We start from the raw sequence: 15568 nt of genomic DNA, 5'->3' as shown, positions 1-15568 counted from the left end.
CTCATTTTTCAGGAGTGGTACTGCTTGCGGTTGAAGCTGGTAGAAATCCACCTTCACGTCCTCCACTCACCTTCACTTGTGGCCAGTGGATATTTTGTGGCCGCAGGCAAGAACTGGCATCGAGGACCTGCATAATGACCCTGGCATGCCAGAGGTGGTTTGGAAGCAGCACAGCAATTTGACCATCCCTTTCCTCTATGTTGGTTTTAGGGTGCAGAATTGCTTCTCGTTCGTGAACGGACTGTCGCCGGATATCAGAGTCCCCATATCTTCAAGATATGTTTTAGCCATGTTGGCTTATTTTTATGTTATTTTCCAAGTGTGTCGCACCTAACCGCACAGTAGTGTGGTGCCATGCGTATTTGTGGCTGTGAATGGGGCTGTTTTTAATAGACGTGTGTAGGTGCAACAACGTTTTCATCATGTTACCTGCGCACATCTACATAGGGCATTGCATTTCTTTGCTGTGCTGGAAAATGTGTGTTCTTGCATGCGTTTCTGCACCACCAATGGTGTGAACAAGTCCTAAGGGCCAGTTCACACTATAGAAACAGTCTAGATGTGTTCCTGATGGGTTTTTTTCATGCCCTTTTGGCATGCATGTTTAGTGTGTTCCAGTACATTTTGGATGCGTTTTGGACATGTTTACATTGCATTTTTGTATCCCTTCCACTTATTTTTTTCTATTTTCTTTGTATTCAATGTAGTTAGGGACATGTGCGTTTTAGTACATTCAAGGACGTTTCAATGTGTTCCAGTACAGTTCTGTGCAGAAACAATGCAGCGTGGTCAACTTTGTTTACAGCACCTGCAATGCATTGAAAATGCAAGCGCTGATGTGAACTATGACATTGACAACCATATAACCTTCTTTCTGTGCGTTTGTGATGCTGAAAAAGCAACTGAAACACATGTAGTGTGAACTGGCCCTAAAGGTTATTAGAGGTCAGGGAACAGGACTGACCAGGAATTGTGAATTCAATCAGACTAGTGGTGAGATACAATCAGCAATTGTATAATATTGTGAGATCTGAGCTGTAGCTGATAGAAAATGAGACACATTCACTTGATCAGTAAATAGATAGTTAAAGAGTGGGGCGGTGATCCATAGATTTGCATATGGGACAGGTGATGATGGGGTGGGGGAGGGGGTCAAGTTGTATAAGGAGACAGATTTAAAAGAGAAAAAAGTTACAATGAAATATACACGGCATGAAACTTGCACATGACCTAATTGGCAGAAGAACAGTACGCAAGTAACATTCATCCACTTTCTAGTCATTAGGCAAAATCATAATTGATTGATCAATATTCCTGCCACAACCCAGAAAATTGATCTCCATTTTTTTGGGATGTTGCCAAGACTGGGATTAGAACCCATGACCCAAGTGCTGTAAGTTCTGAGCTCTAACCACTAAACCACTGTGGGAGACACAGTTTGAGTTATAATGTAGAATAGTTACATTGTTTAAAAATGATAAAGCGAGCGCTGGTCAAATGATATAGACTAGTAAAATGGTATTACACAAGATAAATATAACCACGAACAGTAGTGCATGAACTCGTGAAAGGTCATCCACCCCTGTGACAGTGTACTACACTATTGAGCACCTTTATGGCTCCTGTGGCTGAGCTAATTCCTCCCCAGGACCATTTGGGCACCCACCCTGATGGATGGATGGAGTTGGATGACTAACCCATAGCTGCCAGCATACCGCTGCACCCCCAGATGTGCGATGTGTATAACCCATGCACATTAATACTTTTGTTCTGGTGAGTGTAGACCAGTCCCAAGGGTGGTTTACCTTTCACGAGTTCATGCACTACTGTCCGTCACGGAGAGACCACACGTGCCATTCATAGGCACTCTCTGAGTTGGTACTCTCACACGAAGGACATTCCATTATTCAGGAATGATTATATGAACTTATTTTAGCACGATTTACCAGTTTACATCATTATTGCAATTCTTTGCACTTTTTGGTTTTTACATGCGTTCATTATTGATCACATGCATTTATAGCGCTGCACTTGTCTTTAACATAGAATAGTTATGTGATTAAAGAGAATGAAGATATATAACTATATTGGGAAATTAGAAGTATATAAATTATTTGAGATATAAGTGTGAAAATGTTTAACATTTGAAAATAGAATGTATGACATTCATTAGTAAATGCATTACTTTCCTGATCATTTTGGAGAAACTGTAAAAAAAAAAAAGAAGAAAATTCTAATACAGCTGTACTCTTTATTACATTCTAAAAATTCTCTTTTGCTATCAGAAAAAACGCCAATGTTAATAAAGCCTGTGCTTGTGCGCCATCTAGCGAATATATCTGGTATTGCACCTAAAAATGTGCCAGACAGGATACCACATTCACTAATGGCAAAGTAGACGCTCGTTAATGAGCTTGCTAGACGCTGGTCAGACGACTGATTGATTGACCGGAGTCTGCCTGAATGGTCAGACTCTGCTGATAGACTCACATCTTAGTGAATCAGGGCCACGTGTCCGCCCCAATCACTGTTCCCAATCACCCCCATGCACTCACAGCATCCCTAATCACCGCCACACCACTCAGAGTCTCTGTTCACTACCATACCAGTCATATAGTCCCTGATCACCACCACACTAGTCATAGTCCCTGATCACCACCACAACTGTCATATTATCCTTAATCACCACCACACCAGTCATATTGTCCCTGATCACTGCCACACCAGTCATATTGTCCCTGATCACCGCCATGCCATCCATATTGTCCCTGATGACCGCCACACCAGTCATTTTGTGCCTAATTACCGTCCATCGGTCATATTGAACCGGATCACCGCCACACAAGTTTCAATTTCCCTGATCATTGACAAACCAGTCATATTGTCCCTAATCACTACCACACCAGCTGCATTGTCAGTACAACAGTGTAAGCCAGCAACATTATCCCTGATTGTCGCTACACCAGTCCCAGTGTCACCTGACCAGTATCAGTCAGCAGCAGTGTTCCTGATTGCTGCCACACTAGTCCCCAGTGTCACAAGACCAGTGCAGCCAGCAACAATGTTCCTGATCATCGCTACACCAGTGTAGTGTTGCTCTACCTGCTGCCTGGTATGACCCTGGCCTGTGTATTGACCACATTTCTGCCTGTTGCCTGGATTGATCCTTTGCCTGTTTGCTGACCATGTCTCTGCCTGTGCCTGAACTGACCCATCTGTATGTCTGATTGACTATGTTCCTGTCCAGTCCCAGCCATCCCCAGGGAATGCTGTAGGTGTTGCTACACTAAGCTATATTCCCTGACTACTCATAAAGAGGCGGTACAGTTTTTATACAATTGGTTGATTTGTGTGATACACAAGATACAACGTCTGGTATATAAGCAGGCAAGATAGTGAAAAAGTCTCAAACATGTAGTATCTCCATACTCAGAAGGAGTAGCAGAATGTGTTGTGAGGTGTAATTTTAAGTCTGCTCATGCTATGTGTGAGAAATATCCTATTAAATTGACAACTTTGTGTAAAAAAAATAATTTACATGTTCTTTCTGTGGTTTCCAAAAACATGTGTAAGAAACTGAAGTCTTCAAAAGACTCACCATGCCTCCTAAAAAATACTTTGGGGTGTTTTCTTTCCAAAATGCGGTCATTTTATGGCTGTTTCTGCTGTCCTGGTGCTCAAGGTCCTCCAAAAATGTGATAGGTAGTCAGGAAATTAAATGTGTAATTTAACCTCCTAGAACTCCTGAAGGTGCTCCTGGGATTTTGGACCCACCTATGCATATAATTATAAGTATGCCAATAATGTGTGGGAAAAATAACTTATTAAAATAACTTTACGGAAAAAAAAATATTTATTGTTTTAATTTTCAAAAAATCATGACAAAAAAATTACAACTTCAAAAAACTCACCATGCTTTTTACTAAATAACTTGGGCTGTCTATTTTCTAAAAAGGGGTCATTTGGGGGAATTTGTACTGTCCTGGAATTTTAGGGCCTCATGAAATGAGGCAGAGTGTACATCAGGATTGATTTTCAAATATATATACACCATAGTTTGTAGACTCTATAACTTTCACACAAACTAAACAATATACACTGTATTGGGTTATTTTTACCAAAGAAATGTAGTAGAATAAATTTTGCCCTAAAATTATGAAGAAAGATTATTTGCTAAATTTTATAACAGAAACTGAGAAAAAGTGTTTTTTCCCCAAAATGTTTAATATGTTTTCAATTATAGCACAAAAAATAAAAAAACAGTGTTGACTGAATAAAATTTGCGTACAGTGTTGCATGACTGTGCAATTGACATTCAAAGTGTGATATCACTGAAAGCTGAAAATTGGCCTGGCAGGAAGAGTAGCAAAGTGTCCAGTATTTAGGTGGTTAATAAAATGAATGTTGTCAAGTAAAGAATGACTCTTTTTGCACTTCAGTGACTATTATTTTACCAGGACTGCTGGGCTTGAACTGTAAGAATGTGTAGATTTAACAAACTAAGAAAATATGTATTTTGTAGTAATTAGTATTTTGCTTGAATTTGTCGTAAAACTTACCTTTTTTGTGGAGCTTGTGGAGAGATCAGTTAACCCCGTATAGGTTGCAAGCCGACGATCCCTGCAGGATGGTTCAGATCTGCGGATTGGGGAGGATAATGGATTGGACTCCGATCCATTATGCTCAATCCGCAGATCCGATCCATCCTGAGGGGATCATCGGAGGGGGTGTCATCAAGTGTTCCGGCACCAGGTGACACCAACCCTAGGGACGCCCCTGGCTGTGGTAGAAGTGAATGGAGTCACACTTTGAGTTTTATAGTCATTGTGAGAGAGCAGTTGCTGTCCTTGCCAGCTTTAAAGTGGATCCTTACTCTCTAAATAAAATTATCTTTTCTCCACCCATCTATGTTTAACGTGAACTGCCTCTATAGTAATATTTCAACTCGGACCTGATCTGCATGGAGTCATGTGCTCTACATTAAGACTGCCTATTCTTAATGGAAAACACATATGACCCTTGCATCTTGCAGTAACCTCACTAAAATATGTTTTTTTGTGGGCACTGTTGTGACTAACAAGTCTGATTGGGACTTGACAGTGCATTTGTATGCCATTCAAATTGTATGGTGCTGCAATGAATGGCACTGCAGTTCATGCAGTGCCAGGTATGGTCACAACACTCATTAGAACCTGCATGCTACCGCAAAGTGATGATGTGGAAGTTTACTAAATATTTTTTTGTTCTCGATGCAAAGAAAAAAAAAGTCACTTTTTTGCTCGAAGACCATTTTAAAAAAATGTATTAAGCAATTAAAAAACTTTTAGCAGTTGAATCAACACACTGGAGGAAGCCAACATTTGCTTGGGAAATAGTCCTGACTACTAAGGTGTTGATAAATACATCTTATAATTTATTGCAATTTAGCTGTATCTGTCAGTTCTGATGAACAGCATCCACAACCACAGATCAGTGTACAGAAAATATCAATTAAAAAAGCGAGGGCTTAGTGTTTAAGATTGAAAGGCTACCTATGTTGCAGCTTACATGCTCTTAAATGTCATAGCTAATTTCTTTTCTTTGCCACTCTGGGGAAATGAAGAGCCTATCCATGTGGGAAATGCCAGACACATGTGGACTGCACAGACACCTTTTATGATGCCCTAGAACAGAAAAGATATCAAATTTGAGATTTAATCAATTGTTCTTCTGCTCTATAGTAATCTATATGTTGTCCAGTCCCTGTGACAAATTATATATAGGAAAAACTAAATGACCCCTTAAAATACGGATAGGCAAACATATGAAAAAAATGAACCTAGAAAAACCATTAGCAAAACATTTTGCTACCCACCATGGAAGCAAACTTGTTTGAAAATTGAAAAGGCATTTATATGCTTAAATTATCCCCAAGACTTGGTTAGTTTGATCGGATACTGTTACAAAAGGAAAATGCTGGATTTTTGAGTTAAAAACTTTAGCCCCAGTAGGATTAAATGTAGAGATGAATCTCCAGGTGTTCCTTGAAATTGTCTCAATATTTGAATGACTGTTTTTCAATATCTGTATCCTTGGCATTCATCAATTTACCTACCTTTTTCAACACCTGGGACCAGTCTCCTTGGTAACTCTTTCCATAGACGAAATGAAATACATGATGGGTAACATGGTTCGATATTACTGTTATCGCCTTAGATTTGAATATACACTTACAGTATGCTTGCTGGCTTTTTATATGAGTGCAGGTGTATAGTAAAGCTATGACATTTTAGGTTGGTTGATGAGAGCAAACTAGCCAATAGAGTACCGCCTGTCATCCAGACGAACCTACGCTACGTTCTAGCAAAACGCATTTTTTATAAAATACTTTTTCCTGTCTGTTGTTTAGTGTTTTCTAAGCACATGCTGTAAACCAGTTAATGTTTTCATTCAATGCTGGTGGCACTTTACAGTATATTTTAACTAAATTGATATTTTTTGATACAAGAATATATATTTCAATAAAGATATTTTTTTTCTACAAATGCAATTTAGTCATTATAAGTAACCACTTTTTCGCCATATGTGGAAGCCCTATTTTTTGCTACAGATATGTGTTACAATGACAACACCTATTATTATAGTGTCAAAGTGAACTGGTTCAAATTTTTTAACATATCAACCTCATTTTGCTTACAATAGTTACATGTTAACACACTGCATATCACAAGTTCTCCAACAAGTGAATGTGCCCAAAGTTTTGAAGCGCTTTCGAATGTGCCCAAAGTTTTGAAGTTTTGAACCCTACCTTATTAGCTATAATTTGAATAGGCTGTTCAGTCTTAACACTACATACTTGTTGGCAAATTATGTAGATCTGGAATTCAAAATCTAACAGTATGGCCAGAAGATTTTTGTACAACCTAGAAGAAAATAGTTTTTTTTTACTCACTTGTATTTGTAAGTGCTATAATACTTTCACTAGCAGCACTCACTGACCTAGGTACAGTACCTGTATTAAAGTAAAAAAAAAATATTACCATATTTATTTTGCTGAAAAATAACAGTATATCTAAAACAAATTTGCAACATTTTTTTTTAAATTTTAGCTAGACCAAGGAATAGGAAACATCCCTGTTAGTTTTTCTCCTGGAGGAGATTTCTCTTTGATAGATACAATAGGGAGTATGGGTGCAGCTCTCCAGGAATGGAAAATTTCCGCCTCTATTCTTGTTTTGGTGAAAATATATTTTTCCCCTGCTGAAACAAATCAGATCATACTTTTTTTCCTTCCTGTGGACCAACTGTGTGTATAGGATAATGTGTATGGGGGTTTTCTATTAGTTTTTTTCTATTGGTTGAACTAGATGGACTTAACTACTGTATGTAACTATGTAACTCAAAATTTTGTATTTTTTCCTCACCGCAGTGAGGGTAAATCTCCTAAAAGGACAAGTTAATTAAAAAAAAATAAACTAAATGCACATATTTTGCAAATAAAAAATGTACATTTACTATTTTTATCTTAGGAGACTGGAGAGCCTTGCACTCACGATCAGCAGATCATGAAGGTGCAGTGTCAAGCTTCTGCAAGTTGTCAGTGTAGCTGGCTGCCCGTACCTCTGACACAGTTGGGCAGTTACTTCAGTCCAGAAAGAATCAATGAACTACAAGGATGCTCACCAGCACCTTCATAGTTTACTAAGAACTACAAGCTGTCATGCACAAAAGCTGACAGTACTTGTAGGCATTCATTCACAGAGCCCCACACAGCCACGCACTTTCAAATTGTGAAAGGGGGTGCGGGAAAAAAATCCCGTGACAGCCCGCTGTAATGGGAGAAAGGGGATCGTGGAGCAGTAACATGTTACATCTTCCACCCTAAAAATGGGTGGAACACCCATTTTTAGGGTAGAAGATGTAAAATGGGTGGAACACCCATTTTTAGGGTGGAAGATGTAACATGTTACTGCTCCACGATCCCCTTTCTCCCATTACAGCGGGCTGTCACGGGATTTTCTTCCCGCACCCCCTTTCACAATTTGAAAGTGCGTGGCTGTGTGGGGCTCTGTGAATGAATGCCTACAAGTACTGTCAGCTTTACTGTCAGTTACTGTCATGTAACATGTTCCCAAAGGTGAAAGTGAAGACACAAACCACAATATAATTTGACATTTCCTTTAGCAGTGGCATTGTAGTCTTAAATTATAAATTCAATAAAAGTATATATTGAGCTAGTTCATTTAGTGTAAGTCTTCTATACCAAGATATGTGGATACATTCTTTCTGTTGGCTGAAACAGTAATCACATTAATACACCAAAAATCCCTAATCATAGGGACTGATGAAGGAGTAAGTGATTTCTGAAGCTGAAGATTTCTCCTGATTTTAGCTAAGCTGTTTTTTGCAACAGGAGAAGGACAAACAGTTTTTACTCTATTTTTCCTTAGGAAATAAATTTGTCTTTTCTTTGCCCTAGCCGGCAAAGGGTGGTGGTGGTGGGAGGGTCACTTTAAACCTTACTTGCTTCAGGTTGTAAAGTTTGCAGCTTTAGTTGATCAGTTAACTAGAAGACTGAAGTAATAATACCTGTAAAATGACGACAATTTTCAATGGCGTCTGTAAAATTAAATTACCTTATATATTCATCCTAAACAAGTCAATTGATTAAGGCCTCATGCAGCCACTTTTTGGGGTGTCAGTCGTTTTTTTTACTGCTTCCAAATGACCCTCTATGCTATCCTATGCCCATGTCCATGCACACATAAACTTTTAGAAGCTTTTAGTAGTAGTCGCGTTTACCAGCAGGAAAATAAATCCCAGGGCCACAGCATCCAGGAGCAGCAACATTTTTGCAGAAAAAAATGCTTGACGCAGCTAAATGTATCTAAATGAGCCTAAACGCTAGGCGTGTTTAGTGCTTGAGCCCTTAATTAATTTCAATGGCCAGAGTAAATTATCATTCTAGCCAATGAAATGAATTAACGCCTAAGTCATTGATGCTTGTAAATGCGCCTAAATGCTTGTAAAAGCGTTAGATACTTTTACAAGCGTCCGGTGTTTTTTCTGCAAAAACGTTGATGCCAGAAGGACAGCTTTTAGGAGAGTTTTTAACGTCCTGTGTGCATAAAGCCTAAAATTTGAGAAAGGAAACAAATTTGAAGATAAATGTCAATGCAAACCACTATTAATATAGTACCGTTTAATTGTATGCAAAAAATAAAACCAGAAATCGAATTATTGCCATGGGCAGCAACTAACCTTTTGCCTATGCCCCTAACTGCTACTTACACACTCAAGGACTTACATTTCTGGGTAGTCAATCCTTCCACATGGCATAACATTGCTAACTAATGCTGGCCACGCATAGTTCCTTTTTATTCATTCAGGAAGGGGACTGAACAACAAAAAAAAAAACTTACAGATTCCTCCATCCACCCAAACAAGGTGGATGAAGCAATCCTTCTAGCCTGGATCTACCACTGTCAGAAAACACCAATCAAACGATCTTCTGTCGAGCGGGACGGTAACATACTGATCCAAATTTATATGGTCTCTGCTAAACTAGCCTAATTTCAATTAGCATTTGACCAGCTTAAAGTGCGTTTCCACTTTTTCAGCCCATGTTTACTTTATATTTGGTACATGTCCCCATTGATGTAGCATAACTAGAAAAAAAAAATTCAACTTACCTTTTTTAGATGCTCTGTTAAGGTCCCTTGAACAAGAATAAAAAACCTAGGACATTTTCTTGTTTATGAGGGGGCAGACAGGGGTGCATTTGCCTTGGGTGACATTTTTAAGGGGGGTGGCCCCAGGCATATCATCCATAGGTGCAGGGTGTTCACTGAACATGGGCCTCCGACATACACTGCATCCATGGATGATACTGTCAGGCACTACAGCTGCAGTAGGCATTAAGTGTCCCCACATACAGTGTCTCCTCTGCTGGCCGCGCCCCCTCTTGCAGTTGCCCTGTCCCCTCCTGCCGCTCCCACGCACACTCTCCCGCCCATCCTGTGCCAACCCCACACCCTTAGCTTAGTTGGAGCCTCTTCCCGGCGACCTGCTGTTCCCCTGCTTGGGGCGGCTGCCTGTTGATTCTGCTCTGCCCAGCAAGTAGTGTGTCCCAGTGCCAAGGTGTCCTGCCCTGAGGCGTGTTCTTCCTTTCCCCACACCTGCAACTTTCCATGGGTGTCTCAGCTGCTGCAGAACTTCTTGGAGGGGGGAGGGTGGGTCTGCTGGGTGTTGTAGTGTAGGGCAGTGATTGGCAGCTGTGGAATTTCTAAAGCCCACATACTCCCCCTTCCCCCTCCATGCCTCTCCAACCTAAACAATAACCCCCGCCCCTCCACTCTAAACAATAATCCCCCTCCCCACCTCCCCTCCTAAACAACCCACTCCCTGGCTCTCCACCCTAAACAATAAACCCTGCACCTCCCCACTAAACAATAACTCCCCTCCCCTCCCTAAACAATAATCCCCCTCCCCACCTCTCCCCCCCTAAACAATAATCCTGCTCTCCACCTCTCCACCCTAAACAATAACCCAACCTCTCCACCCTAAAAAATACCCCCTCTCCACTTCTCAACCCTAAACAATAACTCCCCTCTCCACCCTAAACAATAATGCCCCCTCTCCACTACCCTAAACAATAACCCCTCTCCACACTAAACAATAACCCCCGCCTCAACCTAACCAATAACCCTCTCTCCACCATAAACAACACCCCCCTCTACACCTCTCCACCCTAAACAATACCCCACCCTAAACAATAAACCCCCACCTCACCTTTCCACCATAAAAAAAATAGCCCCATTCCTGCCTCTCCACCCTAAACAATAACCCCCTCCCCACTCTACACAATAACCCCCTCCTCTGAAGAGGTGGATCTATAATAGGAAGAGGTTATGCCCAAGGAGGAAGGGGTGGAGTTTACAGATGAAGGAGTGGGACAAATTTAGCTGGAGGCGCTCCCGATTTTAGTCTTACCTAGAGCAGCACAAAACCAAAATACACCACTGGGGCTGGGCAACTGCCTTTGCCATAATTAACCCTGTCTGTACACTATTTTTCCTAACAAAGGGTCAAAGGTGTAGATGCTGAGTTTCTTGCATAGTATGGTAATGAGGACAAACTTGGGCAGGCTCATTGTAACATTATTTAAAAAAACCTTACAGTCAGCCATGACACCTCCTCCTGAGAATATATCTTACAGGTAAGAAACTAAAAAAGAAAAATAGGCATGCTATTTGAATGGGAACACATAATATACATACTGTATAATGTTTGTTTTTTTCAAAATTGACTGCAAAAGTGGGAATACATTTAAGGCTTAAACCCAGAAAAAGCTTACTTGATCTGCTTAAGATATGCCATCAAGTTAGCATGATATAATTCAAGTACACAGACTCAAAATGTTGAACCCTGTATTTCCATTTTCAAGCAATGTAGCTAGTAATTTCCGGCATGTTAATGGTTCCATAGTTAAGACTGATATCATGCTTTACACTTAGCCTGCAGTTCTTCCATATAGGATTTGTTAGCTCAAAACTAGTATTTTGATTTTGGAAGGATGTCTGTTGGTTGAATGCCTAACAGGCTTCCCATGTTTATGGGGGACTCAGATTGTAAAATGCACTTGACTGGTCCCTCTTCAGCCATGCAGTTTCACAGATTTGTCACAGTACCATGATTTCATTCTTCTTAATGCCACCTTGGTAATGTGTTATTAGTGGAAAAAAAAAGAAAAAAGAAAAAAAACATCATTCTGATGTGATGCCCACATCAGATTGATTGAGTCTAAAAACTCAAATGCAGGTATCGCAGCAAGAGGACATTAACAACAATAAGGTTAGCATGTGTAGAAGGAAACATTTTTAAGTTAGTGCTCAGAATCAAGGACATTTCCAAGGATAGAACTTACCATTTCCAAATTCAGAGTTGTCACTAGATATTTATTTTATTATCATAGCACAGTGGCTAAGTGGTTAGCACTTCTGCCTGGCAGTACTAGGGTCATTGGTTCAATTCCAACTATGGCACCACCTGTCTGGAGTTTGCATGTTCTCCCTGTGCCTGCCCACACAAAGACATGCTGGTAGGTTAATTGGCTCCTGTCTAAATTGACCCAAGTATGTGTATGTATGAATGTGAGTTAGGAACTGTAGATTGTACACCCCTTGAGGGTTAGGGACTGATGTGAATGTACAATATATATGTAAAGTGCAGCGTAAATTGATGGTGCTATATAAGTACCTGTAATAACTAATAAAATAATACCTGAAGATAACTCACTGCAAATACAATCCATATTCAGAAAAACGAAAACACCATAAGTATAACTGTACCTTTCTCTAGGTTGTTAAAATTTTGATTAGCCATCATGGACTCAGAATGGCTGGATTTCTGGGCTTGGGTTGTATTCTCTTCCTTCTGGATTCTTCTAGGAATAACAACAGTCACTGCAAACACAAACTTCTCACAACATAGATAAACAGTGTCCATTTAAATCCATTTAACACTGATGGGAGGCTCATAATGGTTGGATTATATTTATTTATGTAAAAATGTTATACCAAAAGAACAAAAAACGGTTTGCTATAGCTGCTTAAAGTGTTAGCTGCAATTCAGCTTTAATTTGTTAGTCAAGTCCATCTAAATCTGCTAGTACATCTAATACTTTCAACTACACAGACTGACAATGCTGTCCAACGGAGTCTCCATTGCTTCTCCAGTGAAGGCGAGATACATTAAGGGTCCTTTCACACAGGTGTTCCGCTTTTTTTCATCAGTTCAGTTATGTTTCTTCAAAGAAAAATGGATCAGTTTACATCCGTTTTTTCATCAGTTTACATCCGTTTTTTCATCAGTTTGCATCTGTTTTTCATCCATTTACATCCGTTTTTTTCATCCGTTTACATCCATTTTTTCATCCGTTTACATCCATTTTTTCATCTGTTTACATCAGTTTTTTCATCAGTTTACATCTGTTTTTCATTTGTTTACATCGTTTTTTCATAAGTTTACATCCATTTTTTCATCCATTTACATCCATTCTTCATCTGTTCACATTCATTTTTCGTCTGTTCCATTTTTTTTTTATACAAAAAAATAGGGTTTTCTTCCATTCAAAAAAATGGATGTTATCAGATACGGATATTATTTGGATGTAAACGGATGATCCATATGAGTCCATAGAAATACATGGTTTTCCCTTTTTCATTCGTAAATGGACAGATGAAAAACAGACATACGGAATGCCTGTGTGAAAGACGTCTAAGACAGAAAGTGTTTTACTGGATGGATCACCAGATAAAAATATAGGGGAAAAAGCCCTAAAGTGGTTGTAAAGTTATTTTGAAAGAAGGTAAAAAACCTGTGTGCAGCAACTCCCCCAGCCCCCTCAATGCTTACCTGAGACTTATCGCGATCCAGCAATGTGAACAACAGTCTTGGCTGTCCCGCATCTCTGCCTCCTCATTGGCTGAGACAGCCAGTGGGAGCCATTAGCCCTCGCTGCTGTCAATCACAGCCAGTCAGCCAATGAGTAGAGAGAGGGGTGGGGTCAAGCTGCAACTCCGTGTGTGAATGGACACATGGAGCAGCGGGTGCCCTCACAGCAAGCTGCTTGCATTGGGGACACCAGACAGGAGCGAAGGGCCAGGAGAGCCTGCGGGGGACCTGAGAAGAGGAGGATCCAGGCTGCTCTGTGCAAAACCACTGCACACAGTAGGTAAGTATAGACATGTTTGTTATTTAAAAAAAAGAAAGAAATTAACCTTTAGAATAGCTTCAAATAAAGAAAATCCATGCTGCCACCACATATATGAATTGTTAATCTTCAATATATTATAATTTTTGTTTTTCGGTATAATACTATTTTTCCCTTACTATACAAGCTTTGAAATATAACTAGATCATTCCATCCTCCTATCTTCTAACAAGAAACCAAAGGTTCTTTAGTCTGCACTGAGAATTACTTCTAATTAGACACAGGGTGACCCTATTATTAATATAAAGAACAATACACCTTTTATAATTAGTTTAAAAATGCTCTCAGGAATAGGGAAATTACATTTTTAACTCTGAACATGTCTTCCTTTTTTCTGAAAGCTGTGGCTTACATAAATTTGTAACCAGATGCAAATTAAACAAAAAAGAAGCATACTGGTTATATCTTGCTCAGGTTAAGCAAGTAAAGGTGAATGAACTTAGCTATTTCTCATACACAGTTACTGTACATAGTCACATAGTTAGTCTGGCTGAAAAAAGACAAAAGTCCATTCAGTTCAACCATTAAAAAAAAAAGTTATAATCCTTCACCCACAGTTGATCCAGAGGAAGGCAAAAAAAACCCAGCAAAGCATTATCCAATTTGCTTCTGCAGAGAAAAAAAAATCCTTCATGATCCCCCGAGAGGCAATCGGATATTCCCTGGATCAACTTTACCTGTAAATGTTAGTATCCAGTTATATTCTGTGTATCTAAGAAACAATCCAGGCCTTTTTTTAAAGCAATCCACTGAGCTGGCCAGAACCAACCACATTTTCATAGCTCTCACTGTGAAGAAACCTTTTAGTTTTTGGAGATTAAATTTATTTTCCTCCAGATGTAACAGAGTGCCCCCTTGTCCTCTGTGATGAGGGTGAATAGCTCTACACCGAGTTCACTATATGAACCACTGATGTATTTATACATGTTGATCATATCCCCCCTTAATCTCCTCTTCTCAAGAGAGAATAAATTCAGTTCCTCTAATCTTTCCTCATAGCTGAGCTCCTCCATGCCTCTTATCAGTTTGGTTGCCCTTCTCTGTACTTTCTCCAGTTCCCCAATGTTCTTTTTGTGAATTGGTGCCCAAAACTGAACTGCATATTCCAGGTGAGGTCTTACTAATGATTTGTACAGGGGTAATATGATATCTCTCTCTTCTTCAAAGTTGTGTGTGTATGTCTATGTGTGCATTGTCTAAGAACAAAACAGCTGTAACCATTCGTGTTGTTATGTTGTAACCCTCTGAAGCTTTGACCACTTGCCCTCCTGAGGATTTACCCCCCTTAATGACCAGGCCTCTTTTTGCTACTCTGCGCTGCACTAATTCAACTGTTTCAATTGCGCGGTCATGCAATGCTGTACCCAAACAAAATTTACATCCTTTTTTTCACACAAATAGAGCTTTCTTTTGGTGGTATTTGATCACCTGTGCGCTTTTTATTTTTCACGCTATAAACAAAAAAAAAAACCAAAATTTTTGAAGAAAACTATATTTTTTACTTTCATCTATAAAAAATATATAGTAAACTCAAAGTTAGTTATAAATTTAGGCCAAAATGTATTCTACTACATGTTTTTGGTAAAAAAAATCCCAATAAGTATATATTGATTGCTTTGTGTGAAAGTTATAGCATCTACAAACTATGGTATAGATACTGCAATTTACGCCATTTTTTTGCTATACAGCGCTGCGCTAGTTTAACGGATAATTGCGCGGTCATGCAATACGGTACATAAATTAAATTTATGTGCTTTTTTTCACACAAATAGAGCTTTCTTTCAGTGGTATTTGATCGCCTGTGCGGTTTAAATT

The 15568-nt window shown here is 39.5% G+C and overlaps 1 protein-coding gene across 1 annotated transcript in view; it reads right to left on the bottom strand.

The window, feature by feature from the left end:
- The window catches only part of LOC149440590 (rho guanine nucleotide exchange factor 33-like), a gene marked incomplete at its 3' end in the record, with an annotated part of 159047 nt that overhangs the window by 31091 nt on the left and 112388 nt on the right, over positions 1-15568 (bottom strand). The window contains exons 5-6 of the mRNA XM_089658429.1: positions 12330-12424; positions 6932-6991 (exon numbers count right to left, since the gene is read on the bottom strand). Of these exons, the coding sequence (XP_089514555.1) occupies positions 6932-6991; positions 12330-12424 (155 nt within the window). The remainder of the gene's footprint in view (positions 1-6931; positions 6992-12329; positions 12425-15568) is intronic.

This window comes from Staurois parvus, unplaced genomic scaffold (genome assembly GCF_062004578.1).
Source record: "Staurois parvus isolate SC_StPar_1 unplaced genomic scaffold, SC_StPar_1.0 ptg001067l, whole genome shotgun sequence".
NCBI lineage: Eukaryota > Metazoa > Chordata > Amphibia > Anura > Ranidae > Staurois > Staurois parvus.
The sequence above is the reverse complement of the archived record's forward strand: the minus strand, read 5'-3'. Positions and strand labels throughout refer to the sequence as shown.